General features: G+C 54.2%; 1 protein-coding gene across 17 annotated transcripts; it reads right to left on the reverse strand.

Annotated features, from left to right (window-relative positions):
- Window positions 1–8015: 8015 nt before the first annotated feature.
- Window positions 8016–21595, reverse strand: Slc35c2 (solute carrier family 35 member C2). Of its 17 annotated transcripts, none has more exons than NM_001434101.1 (12): window positions 21520–21572; window positions 19938–20028; window positions 17459–17534; window positions 17180–17211; window positions 16722–16872; window positions 16176–16239; window positions 15438–15510; window positions 14897–15065; window positions 14727–14810; window positions 12196–12371; window positions 11363–11492; window positions 8016–11208 (listed from the first exon to the last, which is right to left on the reverse strand). In NM_001434101.1, the coding sequence occupies exons 5-12, from the start codon at window positions 16849–16851 to the stop codon at window positions 11081–11083; spliced, it is 954 nt and encodes a 317-aa protein (NP_001421030.1). In that variant the 5' UTR covers window positions 16852–16872; window positions 17180–17211; window positions 17459–17534; window positions 19938–20028; window positions 21520–21572; the 3' UTR covers window positions 8016–11080. The 17 variants fall into 17 exon arrangements, with proteins under 17 accessions (NP_001421030.1, NP_001421031.1, NP_001421025.1 ...); NM_001434102.1 differs by having other exon boundaries at window positions 20767–21572; XM_087652392.1 differs by having other exon boundaries at window positions 10529–11208; window positions 20777–21595.
- Window positions 21596–22896: the final 1301 nt, after the last annotated feature.

Raw genomic sequence — 22896 nt, forward strand, 5'->3', positions numbered from 1 at the left:
TTTGGGTTCTCAGCGTTCGCTTTGCTCCTGAAAGGGTTTCGGGCTTATAAGAGCATAGAGAGATGAATAGACGTGGTCCTGCTGCCAGGGAGATGACAGCCTCGTGGGGAAGACAGAAGAGCGAGCAAGTCCAACAGGGGGCTGTGGGAGGGGCAGAGGAACGTGGATGCCAGCCTGCTTGACGGTTCCTTAAATGATCTCAGTGACTGCCCTGGGCTACTGTCCGCAAGTAACGGCCACAGATGGTCACCCTCATCTATCCCCTGGGTTGAGAATCAAGATGCCTGCCTCTCAAATGCAGTGCGGATCTCCCCTTTGAGTTCAGGCCTTTGCGTGTTGCTATTTCCCCAAGTCGCTGTCATTGTGATCAAATGCCCAGGTCACAGAGTGACTGGAAAAGAAGCCAGTGGCTGGGGCATCCCAGCATGCAATGTGTGTCTTTACAGGTGAGCCCTGCTGGCCTCCTACGAATGCCCAGGAGACAGCAGGGAAGTCGCCTTCCACAGCCTCGGGCTGGAGTGGGGATGGGGTGGAGGGCAGCGGGGGCTGCCTGCATGCCGGTGCTGAAGAGGAGAACCTGGGCTGTTTGGAGAATACAGTCTTTTCAGAGCAGACCTTTGAAATCGAGCAAGAATAACTTTAAACAATAAGATGCTTCTCTCTCCCCCTCGGCTGTTGCCCAGGCAACGCCAGAGTGCTCAACAACTGTTTAGTTTTTTAAGAAACCAAATCTCCCTCCCTTTGGTCAGCTACCGCCAGGAAGATGAAGAGGCGGCGGAGGCACCCCTCACGGGCCATTGTGTGGGAACCCGGGTCAGCTGCCTGCAGCAGTGACATTTAAATCTGACGTTACATATTACAGATGAACCCCAAGCCGCACTCCTCTGAGGCTTTGTGCTCCCAAACTGGGGAGGCTCTAAGCCTGTGAGGGAGGCGCCCTGGCAGTTTGGGGGTCATTTCCAGAGGCTGACCTCCACTTGCTAAAGTGGTTGGGAACTGGTGTGGGTATGGGGCAGTCATCAGCCCCCAGTGCCTCTGCATGGCCTGGCCTAGGAGAGTCCTCATTAGGTCAGGGGCCACCTTGGGAGTGTTACACCCCCAGAAGCTCAGACTTTCCAGGACCGCTGCCAAATAGTGGGGGCAAGCCCTACTGATCTCCACGTCATACAAAGAAACCAGGGACAGCGAATTCTAAAAGAAAGCTAGATACCAGCCCTCCAGAAACTCCACGGCTGCCCTTCCATGGAGGTGTCACTGTGTGCCCATTTTCTAGCTGCAAACACTGACACAATTGACAGTGGCTGAGGCAGGACTCAGAGCTTGGGCTAGCCTAACTAGATGGTGGGACTCACAAGTGTCTCACCCACAGTGTCCTCAGGGAGGTTTTGTGACCAGTGGTAGATCTTTGTCCTACTAGGGGGACCAGCTCCCTACTTTGCCCCCATCAAAGGAAAACAGTAAGGTTGGTTTCGTCCCCGGTTCCGGGTTCCCAGGCAGGTCGAAGGACACGCACACATTTTGCACATCCGTGATGTGGAGACATACTGGGCAGATCATTGTGAGGAAGACAATAATTAGGGTGGCCACTGAAAGGCAAATGTGCTGGCTCAGGCCTGTAGTTCTAGTACTAAGGCTGAGACAGGAGGATTGCTATGAGTTCAGGACTAGCCTGGGTTATAGAATAAAACCTGGGCTCCGACAAACAAACAAACCGCCAAGACTAAAACAGGACTGGGAGATACTTTAGCTGCTAAAGAACTTTTAGTTTCAGCATCAGGACCTGAGTTCAATGACCTCATCTACATTGCTTTTATTCTTATTTTAAAAGAATTTTATTGTTTCACATCATATACCCAATACCACTTATGTCCTGTCCCCGCATATCTGCCCTTTGCTCTTGCAACCGACCCCCCAAATAAAACGCACGCACTCTGCAGGCACGCAGGCACGCACACACAAAAAAGCAAAGCATAGAAAAACATCTCATCATGGAATCTGTAGAGTGTCTATCACAGTGTGTCCCTCAGTGTATCCTCCGTCCACACATCTTCACTTGCAAATGTTCATTGCACTGAGTTATTGGTCTAGTTTAAGACCTCTGGCTTCGGTGACAGCATCAATAGTGGATCCTCTCCGGGAATCCTCTAGGTTATCCTGTTGTTGCCCTGTGTCATGGAGGTCCTGCAGCTTTGGCTCAGTAGGACTTACCCTCTCACAGGTCCCAGTCATTCGCAGATGACATACATTTTGGAGTGGGCCAACTCAGAGTCCTGGATCTGGGGCTGGGTAGTAGCCGAGCTGGCCAGTGTGCAGGCTCACCCTTACCCACACCACCAGAGCGAGCTCTCCAGTCCTGCTCCAGCTCGGATCCACCCAATGCTGCTGTTGGCAGGAGGCAGGCTCAGCTCTCCTGCTCTGGTGCCCTCAGGGCCAGCTCACCCACCCACACCTTCAGAGCCAACTGCACCATGCTGCCTAGTGAAGGCCTGGAGCCCACTCTCCCAGGTGCTGCAGCTATGAGGGGCTGGGCCGGCTCTCTTGCTCTCAGAGCCTCTGGGTTGGCTCACCCCTCTCAAGGTCAGGTCCACTGTGTTGCATAGGTGAGGTACAGGGCCTGCTCTAGAGTGTTGCAGCTCACCTGCTCTCACACACCCCTGGGTCAGCTCTTTCGACTGCTGCAGGTGGCAAGGGATGAGGAAGGGAGGGCATCACCCCTGAACCCACACCACCTCATGGCAGACAAGCAAAGAGTGGCAGCTCTTTCAAATCTTGCCCTTGGGGCCAGCTCACCAGTCCCCTCTTGACTAGGGCCAGCCCTACTGAGCTGCCCGGGCAAGATGCAGTGCCTGCTCTCCCAAGTGCTGCAGCCAGTGGGGGCAGGGCTAGCTTGCCTTTGCTTATGACCCAGTGAGCAACGTTCCTATAAAGGAGACAGCTTTTCCGCACTCACACCCCCAACCCCCATCCCTTGCCCCCAGGGCCAGCTTGACTGTGTTGCCTGGGTGAGGTACAGGCCCTGCTCTTCCAACCACTGCCACTGTTGAAAGGTGGTGCCAGCTCTCCAGAGCGCCCCATCCGGTGAGGAGTAGAACCAGTTCTGCACGGCCCCTGGACATCCATGTGGTCCCTGGGAAGCTGCCCTAGCCAGGGACATTCCCGTGTTGTTTAATGGTAATCTGAGCCTTGGATATCACACTAACCCCTGGTGCTGTGTAGCCATGGACCCAGAGGTGACCCCCAGCAGCAGCTCGGGCTTGGACCTCAGTATGGCCCTGGGTGGCAAGGCTGGCCATCCACAACAGGCTCCTCCTCTCCACCCTTCGAGTCTCCAGTTCCATCTCTCTTCATAATGCTCAAGCGCTCACTCCCCCCCCCCCACCTGGCCACCACAGACTCGCACACTGCGATGGCTCCCGCTGCAGGCCGGCCATGTGGTTGGTGGGCCCCTGAGTGACAACCTCCATCCGCACTGCATGGTGTGGAGGTAAGCAGATGCCTACACCCGCCTGTGCCCTGCACAGGGGAGGGGACACGGGGCAGGGGTGGTGGTGGCATGGTGGTCTGCAGGTCTCTGTCTGCATGGTGGTAGGTGGGGCTCTGTGTGTCTATGGCCTGTCTGTGCCATGGGGTGGAAGGCTGATCTGTGGGCATCTTTCCCTGCCCACACCTTGCAGCATGGAGAAAAGCAGGTCTCTGGCTGTCCTCTTCCTGGGCGGCGCTGTCTGGATTTGATTTGATTTTTATGTGTCCAAGGCATAAAACAGTCTTGACTACCCAGCCAGACATCAAGCTAGGGTGAACACCGCTCTGCCCCTGACTGATATAAGAACACCATCATCAAGAAGTCTCTTTGCCCCTTGTGGGGTGGTGGGGAGAGGGCGTCCTTTCTTTTCCTTTAAGAAAAGAATCATCGCTTCTCGGCCTTTTGGCTAAGATCAAGTGTAGAAAAGAATCAAGTGTAACTAACACATACTTGTAATCCAAGCTGGGCCATGTGGGTAAAGGGGATAGAGGGTGAGAAGAGAAGCAGAAGAGGCAGAGAGAGGCGGACCCTGGATCCTGGATCACTGGCCAGTCAGTCAGTCAGTCAGTCAGTTTAGCCTACTGAATGAGTTCCAGGCCAGTGGGGAGACTCTTCAGAAAACAAAACAAAAATCACCTGAGAAAATCACCAAGTTGTCTGTTGGCCTCCACACACAGGTGCACATAGCACACCCATGGGCATGTACCCTGCCCCCAAACCACACACACACACACACACACACACACACACACATACACACACACACACACACACATACACACCCCTCCCAAGCAAACAATGCAGCCATGAGAAATTTGTATGTTTGAAACAGAGTTCATACTTGATGACCCCAGAAAAGAAGTCTTACTATTTCCCCTTTCAGAAGAGGAGGGTCAGAAAAGTAGGGTTTCCTGGGTGGAAATCGGTAAACATGGACCCCCAAGGACAGGTCTTGGCACTCAGTTGGTTCAGAGTACGAAGTGGCTATCTTTTCTTGGGAGATGGGCTTTTCCCAGGGCTTCTGTCTCCTGGGAAACAAAACACACGAGAGAGGGTTAAATTTAGAAAGGCTAAGCAGGTTAGACTAGACCCTTATCCGCCCAGGCAGCAGACTCGGGATGGGAAATTGGCTTCAGCCACAACGAAAACACAGAAGAGGAAGTCTTGACACCTGTGAAATGAGAAAGGCAGAAACAGAGTCTTGATGGGAGTCTACTCATACGTGCATATGTGCATGTGCATGTGTGTGTGCATGAGGGCATGAATGTGTGTATGTGTACGTGTGTACATGCAGGTGCGTGAATTTGTGTGTGTGTGAATGTGTGTATGTGCGTGTGCATGAGTGTGACTGTGTGTGGATGTGTGTGTGAATGTGTGTATGTGTGTGTGCATGAGTGTGAATGTATATGTGTGTGTGCATGAGTGTGAATGTGTGTGGATGTGTGTGTGAATGTGTGTATGTGTGCATGTGAACGTGTGTATATGTGTGTGTGAATGTGTGTATGTGTGCATGTGAATGTGTGTATATGTGTGTGAATGTGTATGTGTGTGTGAATGTGTGTATATGTGTGTGAATGTGTGTGAATGTGTACGTGTGCATTTGTGTGTGTGAATGTATGTGTCTGTGAATGTGTGTGTGAATGTGTATGTGTAGTTTGTGTGTGTGTGAATGTGTGCACATGAGTGTGTGTGTATGTGTGAAGGTGTGAATTGTGTGTTTGTGTGTGCATGCACAAGTGTGTGTGTGTGTGTGTGTGTGTGTGTGTGTGTGTGTTGGCAGCAGCCAGGTTCAGGTTTGGACTGAGTGGGAGAGCTCCTGACCCTGGGCGGGCAGCCTTGCCCTGTCAGGGAATCCTGGGAGGTGACAGGGTACACGGCCGTGAGCTGCTAAAGTGCTGAGTAACATTTCCTAGCCACACATCACCCTTGTCCCTGGGCCCTTCCTCTTGCCCAGATGCTGTCCTCCAGCACCATCTCCCTGCACAAAGTCCCTGTCCCTTCACCCTGCCACCCAGCACGTCTCGATTAGTACTGCTAAATGGCAAGCCCAGAGGTACAGTGAGGGAAGGGCTGGGTAATGAACTCCCATTGGTTTCCTTCGCAAGATCACTGCCTTAATTTACGAGGCCTGAGTGAGTCTCATTTCCCCAGTGCACGTTGAGTAATTAACTATTAATAAAAGCATTACTGAGTTAACCACGGGGGCATGTTTAATTCATGGGGCAGCTGGGAACAGGATGGGTAAGGCTCAGTGGGGGATTCCTCTTAGGGCCAAAAGACAACAGCAGGGGGCCCTGCCCTGCTAGACCTCAGCCTCCTGTGGTAGGCTATTCCTGTTGCCCCCTAGGCAGAGGGGCCTAATTGGCAGGAGGGCATCGAAACTCCCTGGCATCCCTCCTTGGAGGTGGCAGTGCTGGGGAGATGGAGCCTTGGGGCTCTGGGAGGAAGGACTCCATTCAGTGACCAGAGTAAGTGACCTTGGGCAAGTGATCTTGGGCAAGCAGACAAATCTCTCTCAGCCCATTCTGTAATCTGGAAACTGAGACTTTAAGTAACTGGGAAGTGGTTACTTCCCAGTGCGGGCTAAAGCATTCAGGGGTGGCACGGATGGGCAAAGGGTGGCAAAGCTTTGGTGTGAGTGTTCCTCAGGACCTGTGCGAGCACACTGCTGAGGGAACAGTGAGGGAGACGAGACACTTGGTCCTCGAAGTGGACATCCCTGTCAGAATACCTTCTGGCGGCCATGCCGTTTTCAGAAGCAAGCCTGTTACTCCCCAGCCCTCTCCTGTGCACTGCCACCCAGCCACAGTGAACTGGATCTGAAAGTCCGAGCACCACCCCGACACCTACTCGACCTCTGTGCCTTTATGTCCGTTCTGCCCTTTGTGGGCCATGCTTTTTCCCTTCTGTCCCTGTAAGCTCCTATATTGTCCTGAGGAAGTTCACAAGGTCAGGCCTGTCTCAAAGTGGCTCTCCTGACCTACATGGTCCCAGACAACTGGTTGTGCCCTTTTGTGTCTCCCATCCTACCACTGTCTACTTATCTCCTTACCAACCACCACCTATCCATCTGCCAACCTATGCATCCATATATACATACACCTACATACATGTATATACACCTACATACATGTATATACACCTACATACCCACCTGCTCTCCCACCTATCTATGCACTCATCCCTCCCTTCATCCATCAATCCATCCATCCATCCATGCATCCATCCCTCCCTTCATCCATCCATCCCTCCCTCCTTTCACCCACCCATCCCTCCGTCCATCCATGTACTTATTCATTTCCTTATCTACCCATCTGCCTATGTATTGATGTGTCTGTCTGTCTGTCTGCCTGTGTATCTATCCATCTATGCATCAATCTATCTATCCATCCACTCACCCACCAATCCCCTTACCCATTTCCTCATCTGTCCATCCACCTACTCAATCATTTACCCACCCACCCATCTATTTCATCCATCCACCCCCTCACACTCTCATCTCGTCCACACACACCCCTCCACCCATCTATGCACCCAACCACGCAGCCATCTACCCATCATATTTCCCGCATGCCTTCATATACTTCTGAGCTCACTGACATTCTGGACAAGTCTGGCTATCCTTAGACCAGCAGCTCCTAACTTTTTAGGGGGTAAAAACTGTTCCTCAAAAGAATACCCATGTGCACATACACGCCAGGTGGTGATCTTCTCTGCAGGGCCCACGGAGATCCCTGATGGCTTTGGATCTTGGTTGGTGTCCTGAGAATGAAGACATCATGACACAGTGGGGGGTCTGTCTTGAAGAAAATTGTCTACTGAGAGTCATGCCTCATTCCAGTGGCATGCCCACTGCCAGTGACAAGAGTAGCACCAGGTAACAGCGGTGCCTCTCGTCCCTCCTGGTAACTCTGATGGGGACTAAGCATTAGGACTGCCTTGCCTTCTCTCTCGCCCAGGGCTACTTTCTAGTAGACTTCCATATCTCTCCATGGACTCCCCAGAGGGGCCTCTGGGTTCAGAGCTCTGCACACGTTCCTAGAGGGTGAGGCAGGTGTTTGATGACTTCCATGATGTCTATGGTTTTAACCAGGCAGGCGCCTGCTGATGCTCCAGAAGCATTTCCTGAGTGTACTCTGATAGACGTCCTGGTCCCCAGCAGGAGTGTTCTTCTCAGACACTAAGAGTTCTTCTCAGACACTAAGAGAAAGGGATGGCCCTGCCACCAGACGCCAGGGCCTGGGGGTTGCTGGCCTGTTTTAGGGAAGTGTATTAGGTTGCCAATGAGACTGTAAATAACCATGGGAACAGCAGTCAAGCTCATTGGTTGCTCTGATGCTGGGGGGGGGGGGCTGGCTGATGTCAGGGCTGTGTGGCTGGGGGGCAGGCAGAGGTCAGACTGGCAACTCATGGCTGGTGGGGGGTGGAGGATGGGAACCAGCCCATTTTACTGAGCAAATCATTGCAAAGTTACAACTAGCACTGCCCATTCACACTTAAAACAAACAAAACAATAAGATATTTTAATAGCACTTAGGGAGGAGTAGGTATGGGTAAAATACCACACTATGGCGCTCAGAGGACAATCCGTGGGAGATGCTGTTTCGTCCCACCATGTGGGGCCAGGGATCAAACTCAAGTTTCGGGTTTGGTGGCAAGCGCTTTTTTGCTGACAGAGCCCTCTCTCCACTACTGGAAATTCCCCTGTGAAATGAACACCGTTAAGAGGCTCCCCTAAGAGTCAGGCTCCTCTCCCTTGTCACCTGGGTACGTTGTGACATCCCCGATCTGCATCCCGACAGCTAATAACTGTGTCCAGCACTGAGGGGATTTCCAGACATCTCTGTCTCCACGGTTGCTCAGGAGATAGCATTATTCCATTTGTGGGTAAAGAAACCGACTTTGGGGTGGGGGGGGGGAGGACCAGCAACATGCCCACTGGGGCAGAGAAAAATGGATGGCTTCTAGATCCTCGGCCTGTGTGAGATTAGCTTCCACAGCCAACATGAAATAGGTCCACGCGTCCTAGCTGTATCGGGCCACCTGGCATTAAATAACTTACATGGAGGGTCAGGGGGTGGCCTCTCTGCCCTGTCCTCCCCACACCTGCTCTCATTCCCTGGGCTAGGACAAAGGACTCCGTCTTCAAGTGCAGCAGCCCGCCATGTGCCCAACACTCCCTGGTCCCCACCCCCACCCCCCTGGAAGGAAGATCCCGGATCCGCCACCCTCAGGTCTTTTGCCTGTGCCAATTCATGATAAACAAGATGCTTGCAGGTACCACAGGGCAAATTCTCCTGGCGCCAGGCAAATTCAGCCCACTGGAATCTTTACAGCAGAGGGAGAAACAAGTGGAGATGATCCCCTGAGCCCCAAAGGTAGAGAGGGAAGCAGAATTAAAGATGCAGGTGTACCAGGCTCTCGGCAAACCTCTGGCTTGTTCTTGTCCACACACCAACCACAAGCGTCCTAGTATATTGGGGTCATTAACCTTCCTCTCACTGTGGGCTCCAGGGAGAGGCGGTGGGCATGTAAGCACTTAAAACTCAGACCTAGGTCAACCCCCGCCCCCTTTCCGCTGCTGCAGCAGCTCTGGAGATGGGGACAGACTGTACAGCCTCAGAGAGACCAGTCACATCCTCGGCTTCCCTCAACCTGGGCAAACGCTGAGTTGCCATGGTGATGCTGCAGCCCCCAAGATGCAGTGGCTGCAGACAGCATGGGTGGTTGGAGGGCTCAGGGCTGAGGGTGGACAGTCTAGACCAGGAGGCCAGGCAACTGGGTGGACCGGGTGGGGGAGGAGGGAAGGGAGGCCTCCTCTAGGCCTGGCTGGTAATTGCTGCTAAGTGAGGGGCTGTCATTGAACCCAACATGTGAGTGGTGAGGGCCCACTCCGCACCCTGTAATTACTGCACCAGACAGCAGTGCCAGATTGTGTCCTGGAGAGGGGGGCGGTGCAGAACAGACAGGAAGCTCTCATCCACCTGAGCCAGTGGGCTGTGTGGCTCTCCCCCTCACAGGCAGCCTTCTCAGTCCCTCTCGGCCCGACTCTTCCCACATCACTGGGTTGGAACAAGAGCATTTTTGTAATCCTGACCTCTGAGCTTGCAGAACCCAAGACAGGCCGGGGCCAAATAAGGTGGCTCCCTGGAGTGTGGAGGTTGGCAGGGAAATTGGGACTCAAGGCTGGTCAGAGTTCCTTTGAGGATGGTTGCTCCTGGGCCTCAGTCTCCCTGCCACTCTCAGCTCACAGGGGATCCCTCTACAGCAGGGGTGGGCAAGAACTCACTTTTGGAAACCAGATTTTACTGGGATGTAGCCACGCCCCTTGTATCTGTGCCATGCAAGGCTTCTTGCCTGCTTCAAGTTGCAGCAGACACCATATGGTTCTCAATGGAAATATTTACCCTCGTCCTTTCCACAAGTCTGGAGTCCGGCTCATGTTCTGGGCATAACCAATGGAGCTCCAGTCGCTCCAGCTCTACACAGAGCCCCTCCTGGGTCTTTGCCCAGGGGTAGCAGCAGGCAGGGCTGGAACCAGTGTGGGCAAATGGCGCCACCTGCTGTGGGTGCCTGAAGCACTTTTGTGAGCGAGCCTCCTGGGTCAGCCACTCCCCTGCCAAGGCAGAGAACAGCTCTGAGAAGGGGCGACCATCACATGTCAGGCCACAAGAGGGCTCAGCCCTGTGTCCTGGCCCTAGAGAAGTGCACAAACTGGCCCATATTACAGAACCAAGTCCCCCCTGCCCAGTGATGGTAAATTCTTCCTAAGTCTTAGTCTCTTGGTTCTTGACAGTATTTTAAGACTACATAGCACTTAATCTGTAACATTTTCCAGAAAGCGTGAGATAGACATTATCCCCCCTTTTAAACCCCATCTTTTAAAAACATACACAACCTACAGCACAGAGAAGCTAAGTTATCCACCTAAGGTCACACAGCCAGTAAGAAGACAGAACCAGATTGCAAGTCTGGGCTGTGGAACTGGTAGTCTCCAGAAGATGGCACTGGGCAAACACGCATTTATTTCCTGCTGTGGGTCCATGGTGTGGACCTGGGTCACAAACAGGAGCATGAGCTACAGAAGGCAGGAGGCCAGGCCCCAGGCAGGGAACGGAGGAGAGGCCAGGCCCCAGGGCTCTCCTTGCTCTCGTGCCTTAGGCAACATTGTGCTGTGGAGAAGGAAATCATTATTTCAACTATAAATAAATCTACTCTCTGAGGAAGCTGCTGTCCAGGTGATGAGGCCCAGCCTCTCCATGACTCCTTCCCAGATGTCCCACAGTCTGAACCTGAGAAACTACCTCACCTCTGAGAGCCAGAGCAACAGTGGACAGGCCACTGGCTCCCTTCACTGACAGCTCAGACTCCAGGTGAGCCTGGCTTCGCTTTGTGGGACCAAGCTGCACAGGAGAGAACAGGAGCCTCAGAGCTCTTGCCGGTGGCTCTGCGGCCACCACTTGCAGCTGCTCTGAGGAACCAGCCGGGCCCCTGGAGCAGTGGCGACTGGAGAGTGGCCGACTGGAGAGCGGTCTGCTTATGCTGCTTCCGAGCTGGTCACTGCTGCCCCTGGGTCATGAAATACTCCTCTTCACCGTTGTCCTCCTCCTGCTGGCTGCTCTGGAGCAACAGCTCCAGGTCGGCGCTGGAGCCCAGGCCCTTCCGGGGCTTAGGGCCACCATCACCTTGGGGTAGACACACCATAGTTACTGACCCTATATCCTCTCAGGGGGCCAGAACCATCTGGCACATGTCCCCATCTACAGCAACAGCTGGTGAGCGGGGGCTGGATGGCAGGACAGTCAGTAATGCTAAGCCGTGGGGAGGAGGCCACAGTACCTCTGGAATGTAGGGCCTTGAGGGCCACGTGAAGGGAGATGCCAGAGAGGCAGAGGGCGAAGCCCAGCCAGTTCAGAAGGCTGATCTGGTCACCCAGCAGGTGAGCTGCCAATAGCAGGGTGCAGACTTCCTGTGGGTAGAGGCAGGACATGGGTCAGAGGCTGACTCTGTGGCCTGGAGGGTGGGGCTCTGTGTACACTGAGGCCAAAGCCAGACCAGCTGATATGACAGGCAGCCTCTGTGCCCAGGCCACTGGCCTGCAGGCCTGGTGTTACTGAAGTGCAGATGTGTAACTCTCAGCAAAAGCAGAATGCCAACCAACCCCCAAACCACCGCACAGGTGCCCCCCGCGGTAAGGGAGTCTGCTGTTGCTTGGCGTCCACAGATGGACAGCCCTCAGCGTGGCTTTGTTGAGATGGGCCTCTCCTCGTCATAGCTAGATGCTTAACACCCAAACGTTGGCTTTGGGGGTCAATGCCCTACCTGGCTAGATGGAAACTCCTTCATAGACCTGACCAGTGTCCAGCTCTCAATGCTGGGACTTTTCAAGGGTCAACATTCAGTGTCCCAGGTCACTGCCATTAACTCGAGCTGCCAGTCAGGTACAATGTGGGCACACTGGAGGCCTAGTGGTGTGAGGCTTGGCCTGCAGCCTCAGAGCTGTGCACTGGCGAGAAGTGACACTTGCTCAGCTCCACAGGGGGAAATAACAGCACATCACACTCTGCTGTCTGTCCTCCAACCTTCTCAGGGCGCGGAGACAGGAGCAGAGCTGCTAGAAGCCCTCACGGGGTTCCAGCCCGGGTAGGTCTGGGGTCACTCCCAGTGTGTACCTTAAAAATGCCAGCAATGGAGAGTGTGAGGCTCGAGGTTCTGGAGACCAAGAGGAACTCAGAGAAGCCCAAGCCAAAGGCCAGAATCCCTCCGAGGAGGAGGCTCCCCAGAACCCACAGGAGCAGGCCCGGGTCCTGGAAGCGGAAGATCTTCTCAGAGGTGGACAAATGGAGACCTGAAAGCAAAAGGGAGAACGGGCGGGAGGCCAGAGCCTATACAGCACAGCTGGCCCTGCTCAACAGCTACAGGGTTTCTTCAACATGGCATTGGGGGTGGTGTGTGTGTGGCTGAGTATCTGAGGTAGGAGAGAAGGACAGGGGCTTTAAAATAGCCCTCCATAGATTGCCTGAGATTCAGGGACCAAGGCAGGCAGTACAGAGCCCAGGGCAATACATGTCCATTATCAGAACAGGAGGAATTGTACCTGTGGGCTCCGGTGGAGGCTGACTATATAGGAATGCAAAATGTACAGTAGTGGGATCCCTCACCTTTAGATTGTGTGCATGGGAGTGTGTGTGTGTGTGTGTGTGTGTGTGTGTGTGTGTGTGTGTGTGTGTGTGTGTGTGTGGACTGTGGTGGCCTCCTTTGGCTGTGGATTCCCCTCTTGACAGAATGACAAGACAGCGACTAGACTGTCACTTCTTCAGCAAGCAGTATAATCTAATGAACTTATCTCAAAAAATAAAAACACACTCCCAAACCCTGAGCTGAGTGCAGTGGAACACACACTGTGATCACAGCACCCGGGGCGGGGGGCGGGGGGCAGATGACTGGTTCAAACATCAGCTACATAGAAAACTACAGCCCGGGCTACACAAGACCCATCCTAAACAGAACCAAAACACACATATGTAAGCTCATGATGAGGCCTCAGCCCCTTGCTCCACAGCACACTGCACACTGCACTGATTTTTGCTTCAATTTTCATAAGTGGTGGCTTCCTTCTTAAAGGGTTCCCCGGGCTCTTCCCACAGCAAGGCCCCAGGATGTGTTAAGAGTGGGTGAGGTCAGTATCCACTGGGCACAGTGGACCCAGGAGGGCACTGAAGGCAGACAAGAACTTTGGGGGATTAGGAGGGGGTGCAAAATTCCACAGCGGCGTGCCCCAGGCCAGTAGCCTGGTGATGTGAGCCATCTTGTTTGGTGCTGGGCTCAGAGCGCTGCAAAGGCAAATTGAAGGGAATTCGGGGAAGAGCAACACAAGTAATGAAGGCGCTTGGGGGATTAATTTACCAGAGAAGATTAAAGGAGCTAAGTCCATGCAGCTTTGCTAAGTGGCGGCGACCAGGGGCTTGCGGATGAGGTTTGCAGAGCGGGAACAGTGAGAGGGCCTGGGAGGGGGTGAGTGTGGTGTTTGCTACAAGGGGCATAATGAAGGAATGGGGAGAGATTTTAAAAAGGAAAAGCATGAGGCTCCGCACACAAGTTTCCTGGACAACGGGGCTGAGGAATAATTTTCTCACGGAGGCTGGAGACGCTTCGCTGCTTGAAACTTAAATGGATGTGGGATGGAATTTTCTGTAATGACCCTGAGGACAGTTGGGACTCTGAGAAGGAGGGTAAACAAGGGACAAGGACTAATCCCAAAGCACTGGAGGAGGAAAGGTGACAACATTCTGTCCACCTTGTACAGCCCCTGGCCTTGCCTCTCCTCTGAAAGCCACAGGAGATGGAACAGTTGTCCATGTGCCCAGGCTGTCCCCCAACCCCAGCTGTGGAAGGAGCCACTCTGTCCACCCTGGCTAAACATCCATGGTTAAGCCTCCTGCCCTGCTTGCCAGGGATCTGGATGACATCAATTCTCCGGCCCACCACTCATCCTCTACCACCCCCCTCTCCAACCCAGGCACCCCACCTGTGACAGACACGGACTCTGCTCCCTGGGCGGCATGTGCACAGTGTAGCAGTGGGCCTAGCCTCCTGCTGCCAGGTTGTGGGCACCTAGTGTGGCTCGCTTAAGAGCTATGGGATTGTGGGCAAGCTTTCAACGTTGTTTTCTCGGTTTCTTTCTCCCACTGAATAGGGATGACAACAGGTTATAAGGGGAAGACAAACCTATGCATTTAAAAGGTCGCAAGCAAGGGGCTGGGGATTTAGCTCAGTGGTAGAGCGCTTGCCTAGCAAGCACAAGGCCCTGGGTTCGGTCCTCAGCTCTGAAAAAATAAAATAAAATAAACAAACCCAGCTATGGCTGATAGAGGCGGGGGTTCAGGAGTTCAAGGTCACTCTTCTCTAGGTGGCTAGTCTGAAGCCAGCCTGGGCTATGTGAAAGGTCGCAAGCAGTTCAGGTGCCTCTGGGGCTGTCCTCAGCCTCTGCTCTGACTCCTTGTATTTCACACCTAATTCTCTGCAGCCTTGGCTCATGGGGTTCTACTCATTCTGTGTGTCTGTCTATTCCCAAACCACGGCTGCTGGGGAGGGGCTGAGTTCTGGGTCTGCGCAACCTCTATGGCTAGCACCGTGCTGAGCTCAGAGGGGTCATGTTGGATCTGCTGTTCTATGGTACCCAGGGGGAGAAGACCAAGTGTACCTTCGAATACGGCAAAGAGAGGGAAGAGCCCCAGAAACATGAGTGGCTGCAGGTGGAACATGGTGTCAATGGGATTCTGGAGACCTGCAGGACAGGACACGACAACTATTGTCAGGCCGGGCCTGTTAGCCTGGGTTTACCTGGCCCCCAACCCTCCCCGGGGGGCTCACCGAGATCAGCTTTCTGAAGAAGCATTTGTGTAAGGGTCCAGCGGATGCCGCCAATGAACGAAGCCCCCAGCACCAAGGCAAAGCCCTCCACGTTGAACTGCGTGGACTTATAGGTAAACATGAAGAGGCCGCCAGCAATGAGCAGGACCACCAGGACCAGCGCTGCACGCTAGAGGGGGGACAGTGCGGCTCACTGGGAGCTCCAGGCTCAAGCATGTGCCGTGTCTCCTTCTATGCCTCGTCCCCTCCAAAGCCTACTGACGGACTCAAGGCTGACATGCAGCAAGCATGTTCCTAACATCATACTTGTTCTGAAATACTCAAGTACTGGTGTCCCTTCCAGGCTCCAAGTGCCCCTTAACAAACAGGACCCGCTGAGTTGCCCCAGGGGAATCCCAGGGCCCGGGGCCCACGCTGACCCTGCCACGCTTACTTCTAAACCTTCAGCTGTCACCCATATCTAGGTCCCCTCCCCAAGAAAGACATTCCAGAGACATGGGGCCGGCAGTGTCCTGCCACAGAGTGACAATGTGGGGCTCACCAGCTCCTCCAGCTTGAAGATCAGAGAGAAGATCAGGATAAAGAGCACAGCAGAGGATTTGGTCATTGTGTACCTGGAGCAGAGCAGATACCCACAATGCATGGCGGCAGACCCACCTGAGGGCAACCAGGCCCCAAAGGAGCCAGCCAGTGGGTCTGTGTGGGTATGCCACCTTTCGTGGGAGGAAGTCTCTAAGAGGCCTGGCTGTCACTGAGGGATGAGCCGTGGGCCTGACACCAAGCCTACTCAGTTTGTTCTTTACCTGGCTGGGGTAGAGACTAGGTAAGGAGGACAGAAACTTGGACAAAGAGAAGTGAGGGGTTGCACTCTCTCTGAAGCAAGACATCAGAGCTCTGACACACAGTGCTCCACTGCCTGGTTCTCCTGACACACACACACACACACACACACACACACACACACACACACACACACACACACACACACATTGGTTCCCATCCCTCCCCCACCCTGCCAAGAACTCATGGCTGCTCTGTCCTCTGTCCTGTCCCTTGGCTTCCCCTTGCTGCCTGGCCAGCAGGTGCAGCCTATCTCTCTGCCCTGGGCTTATGACAGAGCAGAGGACAGGAGGCTTCCTGGAGTGCCACCAGGTGCCAGGGAGGAGCTGAGAGGGAGAATGAGGGCTGGTCGGAGAGAGCAGCAGTGGAGGAGTGGCCCGTTGCTGGCTGTGGAAGTAAGTTTGGCCTGAAGAGGGCGGAGGGTGTGGTCGGTCCTCACAGAGACACAGTGATGTAGAGGAAGCTCCAGTTGGACAGGCCCACGTCAAGTGCTGTTGCCAGTGCTGTGGGGACAGGGAGTTCAGCCAGGGCGGCCAGTTGGCAAGCATAATGCTGAAACTCCTGAGTGCCTGCTTGCCTTCTCTTCCACCAAGCAACTCAGGGTAACCCCTAGCCAAAGAGTCTATCCTGCTTAGGGCTGGAGTCCCTTCTGACTGGCTAGGCCTGCTAAGCCCCTTTCCGCCTACTCCCTGCTCCAGCAGACTTCTCTCCTTTCTGACCTCGCATACCCAGGGTCAGAGGTTCCCATCCACTTCAAGTCTTGCCCACTCAAGACTAGTCCTAGGAAATCTTTTAGCCCCACCCGGCATGGCCACATGGTGAAGCTCCCCCGTTCTGCACTTGGTAGAGCCCACTGAGGCCCATGTGAACCAGCACAGACAAGGACACTGCCTGCTTTGCTGAAACTCGGCTGCGGGAGAGGGGTGGGGAGGAGAGGAGGTAGGTAGCGTGTGGCCACAAGCCCTCCTCCTCACACTGGACCCACCTGTGGGGGCCACTCTTCTGAGGTAGTCAGTCCAGCTGAGCACCACCCGGGCCCTGTGACTGGAGCACTGGACCAGTGCCCTGGACAGGGCGGAGAAGAGGAAGATCACGGCCAGGTGCAGCATGGTCATGAAGAGGGGAAAGTGGAAGCTCTGTGGGGCCCAAAGCAGACAGCAGGAGTGGAGAGATGCTACACAGCCCCTCCGTCTCCTCCCTCTAGTGGCAGGGGCCAATCCAGTGCTCTGCGTGACCCCCATGGAATGAGGGCTTAGTGCCCACTGTGGAGATCACACAGAGAAGTGGCAGCCCAGGGACTCAATCCCTGCCCAGTTTCATCACCACCACCCCTGCTAGCCACCTGCTTAGCCCGCCTGGGACCAGTATCCAGGAAAAGCCACCATGACCCAATGCGACTGTCCCAAGTACAGTCACCTTTGGGCCAGTCCCACACTTGCTTACCTTTGTGAGCCATTTGTTGTAGAACGTGATGCCTATGGAGAAGCAGTAATATAGAAGAACCAGGCCCAGGGTCAGCGCTGCCTTCCACACAAAGGCGACGTCCAGGGCCCACCTCCCCATCCGTGGGCCAGCAGGAATAGGGGCCTCTCTTGAAGGTGGCTGGTAGGGAGAACCAGCAGGACTGGACCACCGTTTTCAAAGGGCGGCTCCCCTGGCTGGAAGAGTCCTCTCGGCCTCCATGATGTGGAATGGGCAGTGGGCCCTTGACTGAGTCCTCACCTAAGGGGCTGGTGGCTGGAGCCAAACTGTTCCATGGTTAGCTGGATGCAACAGTCACGGGTCCCCAGCTATACAGCTGGAGAGAAGAGAGGCGGGGTCAGGTACAGACCAGCTCTGGCCACCAAGAGACCAGAGGCCACGGGTCCTGCCCCAGTCTAGGTACTTGAGGCTCTAGTACACATTCAAACTGTCTTCCACACAGATGGCTGCGGTCTCGTCAGGCCTTGCTCCGGCCCTTCAGCAGCCCCCAGCTGCCTTCATGAAGGCCAAGCCCTGCCTGGAGTTGCAGACTAGACCTGGTCTAGTCTGTCATTGCCAGTCTGTTCCCAGCCAGAAGGGATGGCGGGAACACACACCCAGCCCACCCTTCTATCCCTCCTCAGTGTGGCCAACTTCAGTATAAATCCTGTCCCTCGGGAGCCTGTCTGTGACCCATTGCTCTCCTGCTTCCTTTTTTGGTAGCAACCAAGAAGGGAGTGATTTGAGTGGACAGACTTTTTTTTTCCCCTTTTAGTGCTGCAGACAGAACCCAGGGCCTCATGCTTGGGGCCACGCTCCCAGTGAGCCACACTCCTGTCCCCTCATGTAATGCTTGTAAGGTTACACTCCACGAGGGCCGCACACCCACCCGGCCTTCTCTATATTCCCTTTTAGTCAGATGACTATGACAGAGAGTGGGTATGGGATTTCAGGTCTTTAGGACCTCGAGTGGATCAGCTGTACCTTGCCCTGGTCTTCAACAGCTAGTCTCAACACCGCTGAGTGCCCAGGGCAAACCTGGCTCAGGAGCCCTGGCTCTTCGTGGGTGAGCCTGGTTCACGGTTCTAATGGGCTTCTTCAGGTGTCCTGCAGGTGTTTCCTCCCCACTGTGCTGAAATGCCAGTTCCTCTGGGAGCCCTCCTGAATCACGAGATCAGACTCCTCCCCAACCAGGCTGGACAGACAGACCGCTCTGCACTCTGGAACCTGTTATCTTATCTCCTCCTCGAGGGCAAACCGGGCTGGCTGTGGGCTTTGCCCAAAGGACTCCTGGACTCTGGCTATCTTTAGAGGAGCTTGGAACCCAGGGTGGTGACCTGGAGGAGGTGCCCAGCATTTAGTGAGCAGGGACTAGAAAGGCTAAAAAGGCTTCTGCATCTGGAGCACCTCTGATAGTCACAAGGCAGAGGGCTGGCCACTACTTTTGGCAAACCAGTTTTTCCGGGGCTCTGCCATACATTGAAACTGTTAAGAATACCATGTGGGGGCTGGAGAGATGGCTCAGCCGTTAAAGGCTAGGCTCACAACCAAAAATATAAGAATACCATGTGGGCTGCCCAAATGGAATGCTGCTTCACTGACGGCAACAGTGCTCACAGCTCTGGAGCTGCTGGCGTGGTGGCTGTGAGCTTCCCCTCATGGTGGGCTCACTCTCGTGGATTCTACAGCAAGAAGAATTCTCACTGCAACTCCAGCACCGCAGAAACGAACAGAGCGAAGTATGTCTTATTTCACCCTACAGTTTGGGCACTGACTTCCGGGTTAATAAACAGGCCATGATTAAAGCCATGATGGGTCCAACGAGGAGGCCTTGCCCCACGTGCGTAAGGCAGCCTTATATCTTGATATACTTTCTGTAGGCTCACATCTCCCCAGCATGCAGCCAGTTCTGGTCACCATGAACTCCAGAGGCAGATCCAACTGCTAACCAGACCTGTTCACCTGATCTCACCTCTGATCTCAGGCTCCCGTTGATACAGTTAAACAGTTGGGGACCCAGGGTTAAAGCTTCCTCAAACAGACCTCGAGGTTCCCATTCCCTCAATGCTTGGGGCTCTGTAGCCTGAGACTACTGAATCTTTCTGGGAGAGGCCAGTCTTCTACGCGGCAATCCGTTAACAAATCCGTTTCTACCCAGCAGATGCCACGAGTTTCATGTCCCCCACCCCAAGTTGTAACAACCCAGGCCGTGCCCAGAAATTACTTTGTAGTGCTGGTCTAGCATGTGGAGGGTCTGGGTTGAGTCTCCAACACTCCAGAACAGCCCACACCGTGCTCCCTGAGAACCACCGCCTCCCATTCCCAGGCAGTCGTGGGGCACACTACATGCCAGGGTATCCTGTTCCCCTTTCTCTCAACTTACTAACCTGACTACTTCTGACCACTTCCTCCTTGGTCAATGTACTGCCATTTGTCTACTGTTCAAGCCTCACCTTTCCTTCAGAGAGCTTCTCGAGCTCCCCACTTCTGTGGGACACCATGCAGAAAGTCACCTATCCCCATACGCAAAGACAGAGCTCAGCCAGAAAGGACCCCAGGAAGCAGACATTCACTCTGTGCGTCCTCACTAAGCAGTGATTTGCCTCACACTGGCTAGACAAAATGTAAAACCCCTAAGGGCCTCATCCTCCCTCGATGGTAAGGGAGAGCGGGTTTCTAATCACATCAACCCAAGCAAGGAATTCAGCGGGCGTCCCTTTCCCCAAGAAACCGTGCCTACCTCAGAGCAGGGTGGGCAACGATGCTGTAACACCTGGCTGCCCTCTAGCTCCTCAGCGGAATGTGGCTGTACAGCTTAGTGCTTCAAAGACCTGTGAGAAAACCCGTCTGTGTCACCGACAACGGAGACTGCGTTATCTGGCCTGCTCTGACTCAGTTTCTCTAGCTGTGCGGTTTTGGGGCAGGGGCGTCACTAGCAGCACTTGACACTGGCCCGTGGTAAGAATCATTCCGTCACAAAGCTTCCCAAAGTCAGCCCACCCCCTTACCTCCCTTACCTTACCAGGCTGTTCACTCAGGCAGTTACTCTTTCCCTGTCACCTGGTCAGAGCCCAGGTTTCTGTGGCTCCTCTCATGAAACTGACAGCTTCCTCCTCAGAGACCTAGTGGGTGTAGCTTACCACAGTCTCTGGAGTCTTCTGCTTTCTGTAAAGCTGTCTGACCAGACCCCTCTCTAACTCAGCCAGTAAGCACTGGTGCCCGAGGGCTGGGATCCGGCCTCTTTGCCGCCTTCATTCCCAGCCCACCAAGACCACCCCAAGCTCTCTGTGAAGGCAGAGGAACCCGGCCCACAGACAGCTCAACCTCAGGGTACCTCGAGAACCTATCTTAATATTCCTCAGGTCTCCATCTGACTCTCAAATCTCTTAGAAATAGCCACCCTAACAACTGTTTACTTAGGCCCAAGGCAGTGATCAATGAAGCCATTTCTGTCTCCCAGCGTTCCTCATCTCCTGCCCTGTCCAGTCCACCTCTGGTTATTCATGGACCTATCTACTTCTCTTCACTTCTCCCACCACCACAGACTATACGCTACAGTTTCCATTCACCTGCACTTGCCTGCCGTCCAGAAAGAGCCAGAGACTGGTCGGTGGTTAGTGAGGTCAACCTGACAGCATCTAGGATCACCTGGGAAATGGGCCTCAGAGCATACCAGAAAGGGGTTCTCTTGACCAGGTTAACTGATATGGGGAGACCCATGCTGTTGTGGGCAGGGACTCCTGGACTCCATAAAAGTAGGGAGAGGGACACTAGCAAACACTGATGGCTCTCAAGGTTCCCGGCTTCAGGACCATGGAAATGTGACCAGCTGCTTCAAGCACTTACTGCCCTGACTTCCTCACGATGGACAGCACAAGGAACTATGGGGGAAAATAAGCCCTTCCTTCCTTAAGTTGCATCAGGGAAAGAAACTAAGATTGCCGATTTCTATAGACTGGAGATCCCTGGGCTGGGTCCACAAGCCCTCCCAGGATCCTGCCTGTCAGCTGCAACCCCACATACGGCCGTGTGCCCAGCACATCAGCCGGTGTCCTCCTTGGCAACCTGATGCTCTCTGCGTCTGTCCCCTTCCCCAGGGCCCCCACTGCGCGTGGCACTTCCCACCGCGTGACGAATGTGTTTGCTCACGTGTCCCTGCCGCGCCTGCTCAGCAGTGTCCATCTGGATAACCCCATCCCCCAGACCCGGCCCCTCGTAAGAATTTAGCGAATGCCAGGCGAACGGGCACAGAGCCAGAGGAAGGCTGGGGAAACTGAGGCCGGGCCAGAATGCAGGGGACCGCCCACCGCACGCCCACTTACCTCCACCCAGGTTCTCGCCGGGAGATTCCTGCCGGAAACTCGAGATGGGCACTGTCCCGCTGGAAGCGAGACTTCCGCCGGAAGCCGGTGGGGGTGGGCGGAGCCAGAACAACTCCCTCAACTAAGGCGGCCACAGCAAGCTTTCTAACAGTGCCTCTGTAGTTTTCCCCTAAGCGAGCACCAGGAACGAATCACAGATACTAATAACTCTGTAGCGGGCCTTTTTCTTTTGGGACCTCAAGCAGCTAGGATAATGATTTGACAACCATTAAATTTTAGAGGTAAAAGATCTTGGCAAAGTAATAATGGACACTTTGTGAAATTACATGTGCCTATACTTTTGTGAGAATTATTCAATAAGCTGAGTACGGGAAGTTCATCCCAGAGGAAATGGAACCCGAAAGGAAGTGGATGAGAAGGATCTAGTCTTACTGGGAGCCCAGGAAGACAGGTGGCCTCAGAACAATTTAGCATACCTGGATTTGATTCATTTTAGGAACAGGGTACGTGAGCAAGATAATCTCTTAAGCCAAGCAAGCTAGGGCTGCAAACCCGAGCTGGCCCACTTCTGGGCTTCTGCTCATCCGGGCTCTACTAGGACTGGCTGCAAACAGAGATTCTTGCACATGACTTGGCTGGGCTCCTGGCTCCTAGCAGAAGGCTCAAGGCCAGAGTGTAAGCTGTGCTTTGTGCGCACTGCTGCTGCAGGCTGCTGCCAGCTGGCACCACGAAAGCTTTAGTTTATTCAATGCTTCCTAAGACCTACAGTGGTGCCCATTGCAGCCCAAGGTCCTGGCTTCATTCAGTGCTCAAGGCCTGTGTTGCATGCACTTTCTATGCCTTCTGAAAGCGCCTGTCCTCACCCCCCCCCCCCTTCTGACAGCGGCAAGAGGAAGTATCTATTTTCATCACTGCTCTCATTCAAACCTCCCCGCTACCGAGGCTGCTGGTAGGAGCAACAGCTTAAAGCACCAGCTGGAAGGCTGGGTACTGAGCGCAGGCAACACACGGGGTGCAGAACATGTCTTCTTTGAAAGGCACAAGTACTTGATCTGTTCCCTGGCTGTGTCCCTGGCAGGGAAAAAAGGGAGGATGGGTTCTTGGGGGTGTACAGTATGCCTTTCCACGTTGTACCCAGCAGGGCTGAGCAGGAAACGCTCTGTCCTGTACCACAGTCTGTGAGCATCCTCAGCCAGCAGGTGTGAGTAGTCTGTGCGTGACAGAGCAGGATCAACCAGGGGAGAGGGAGATGCTCTTGGAAGGTGGCTGGAGCTCTCCAGACGCTCCCAGGCACACTGAAGTGAAGACCGCCAGGTGGCTCCCTACCCTTGGGGCAGGGAACAAGTGTAGAGGAAGAGGTGTTGACAGGAACCAGTC

Source organism: Rattus norvegicus, chromosome 3, assembly GCF_021556685.1.
Source record: "Rattus norvegicus strain SHRSP/BbbUtx chromosome 3, alternate assembly SHRSP_T2T, whole genome shotgun sequence".
In the NCBI taxonomy this organism is placed as follows: Eukaryota; Metazoa; Chordata; class Mammalia; order Rodentia; family Muridae; genus Rattus; species Rattus norvegicus.

Excerpts from the sequence above, each read along its gene's own strand:
- Slc35c2 (NM_001107803.2), bottom strand. The coding sequence starts at position 17,299 with ATGGGGAGGTGGGCCCTGGACGTCGCCTTTGTGTGGAAGGCAGCGCTG. Across the intron at positions 15,066-15,437 it reads TCTTCAAGCTGGAGGAGCTG|CGTGCAGCGCTGGTCCTGGT; the intron begins GTGAGCCCCACA and ends TCCCCCCTCTAG. Across the intron at positions 11,209-11,362 it reads CAAGGCCCTACATTCCAGAG|GTGATGGTGGCCCTAAGCCC; the intron begins GTACTGTGGCCT and ends GTCTACCCCAAG.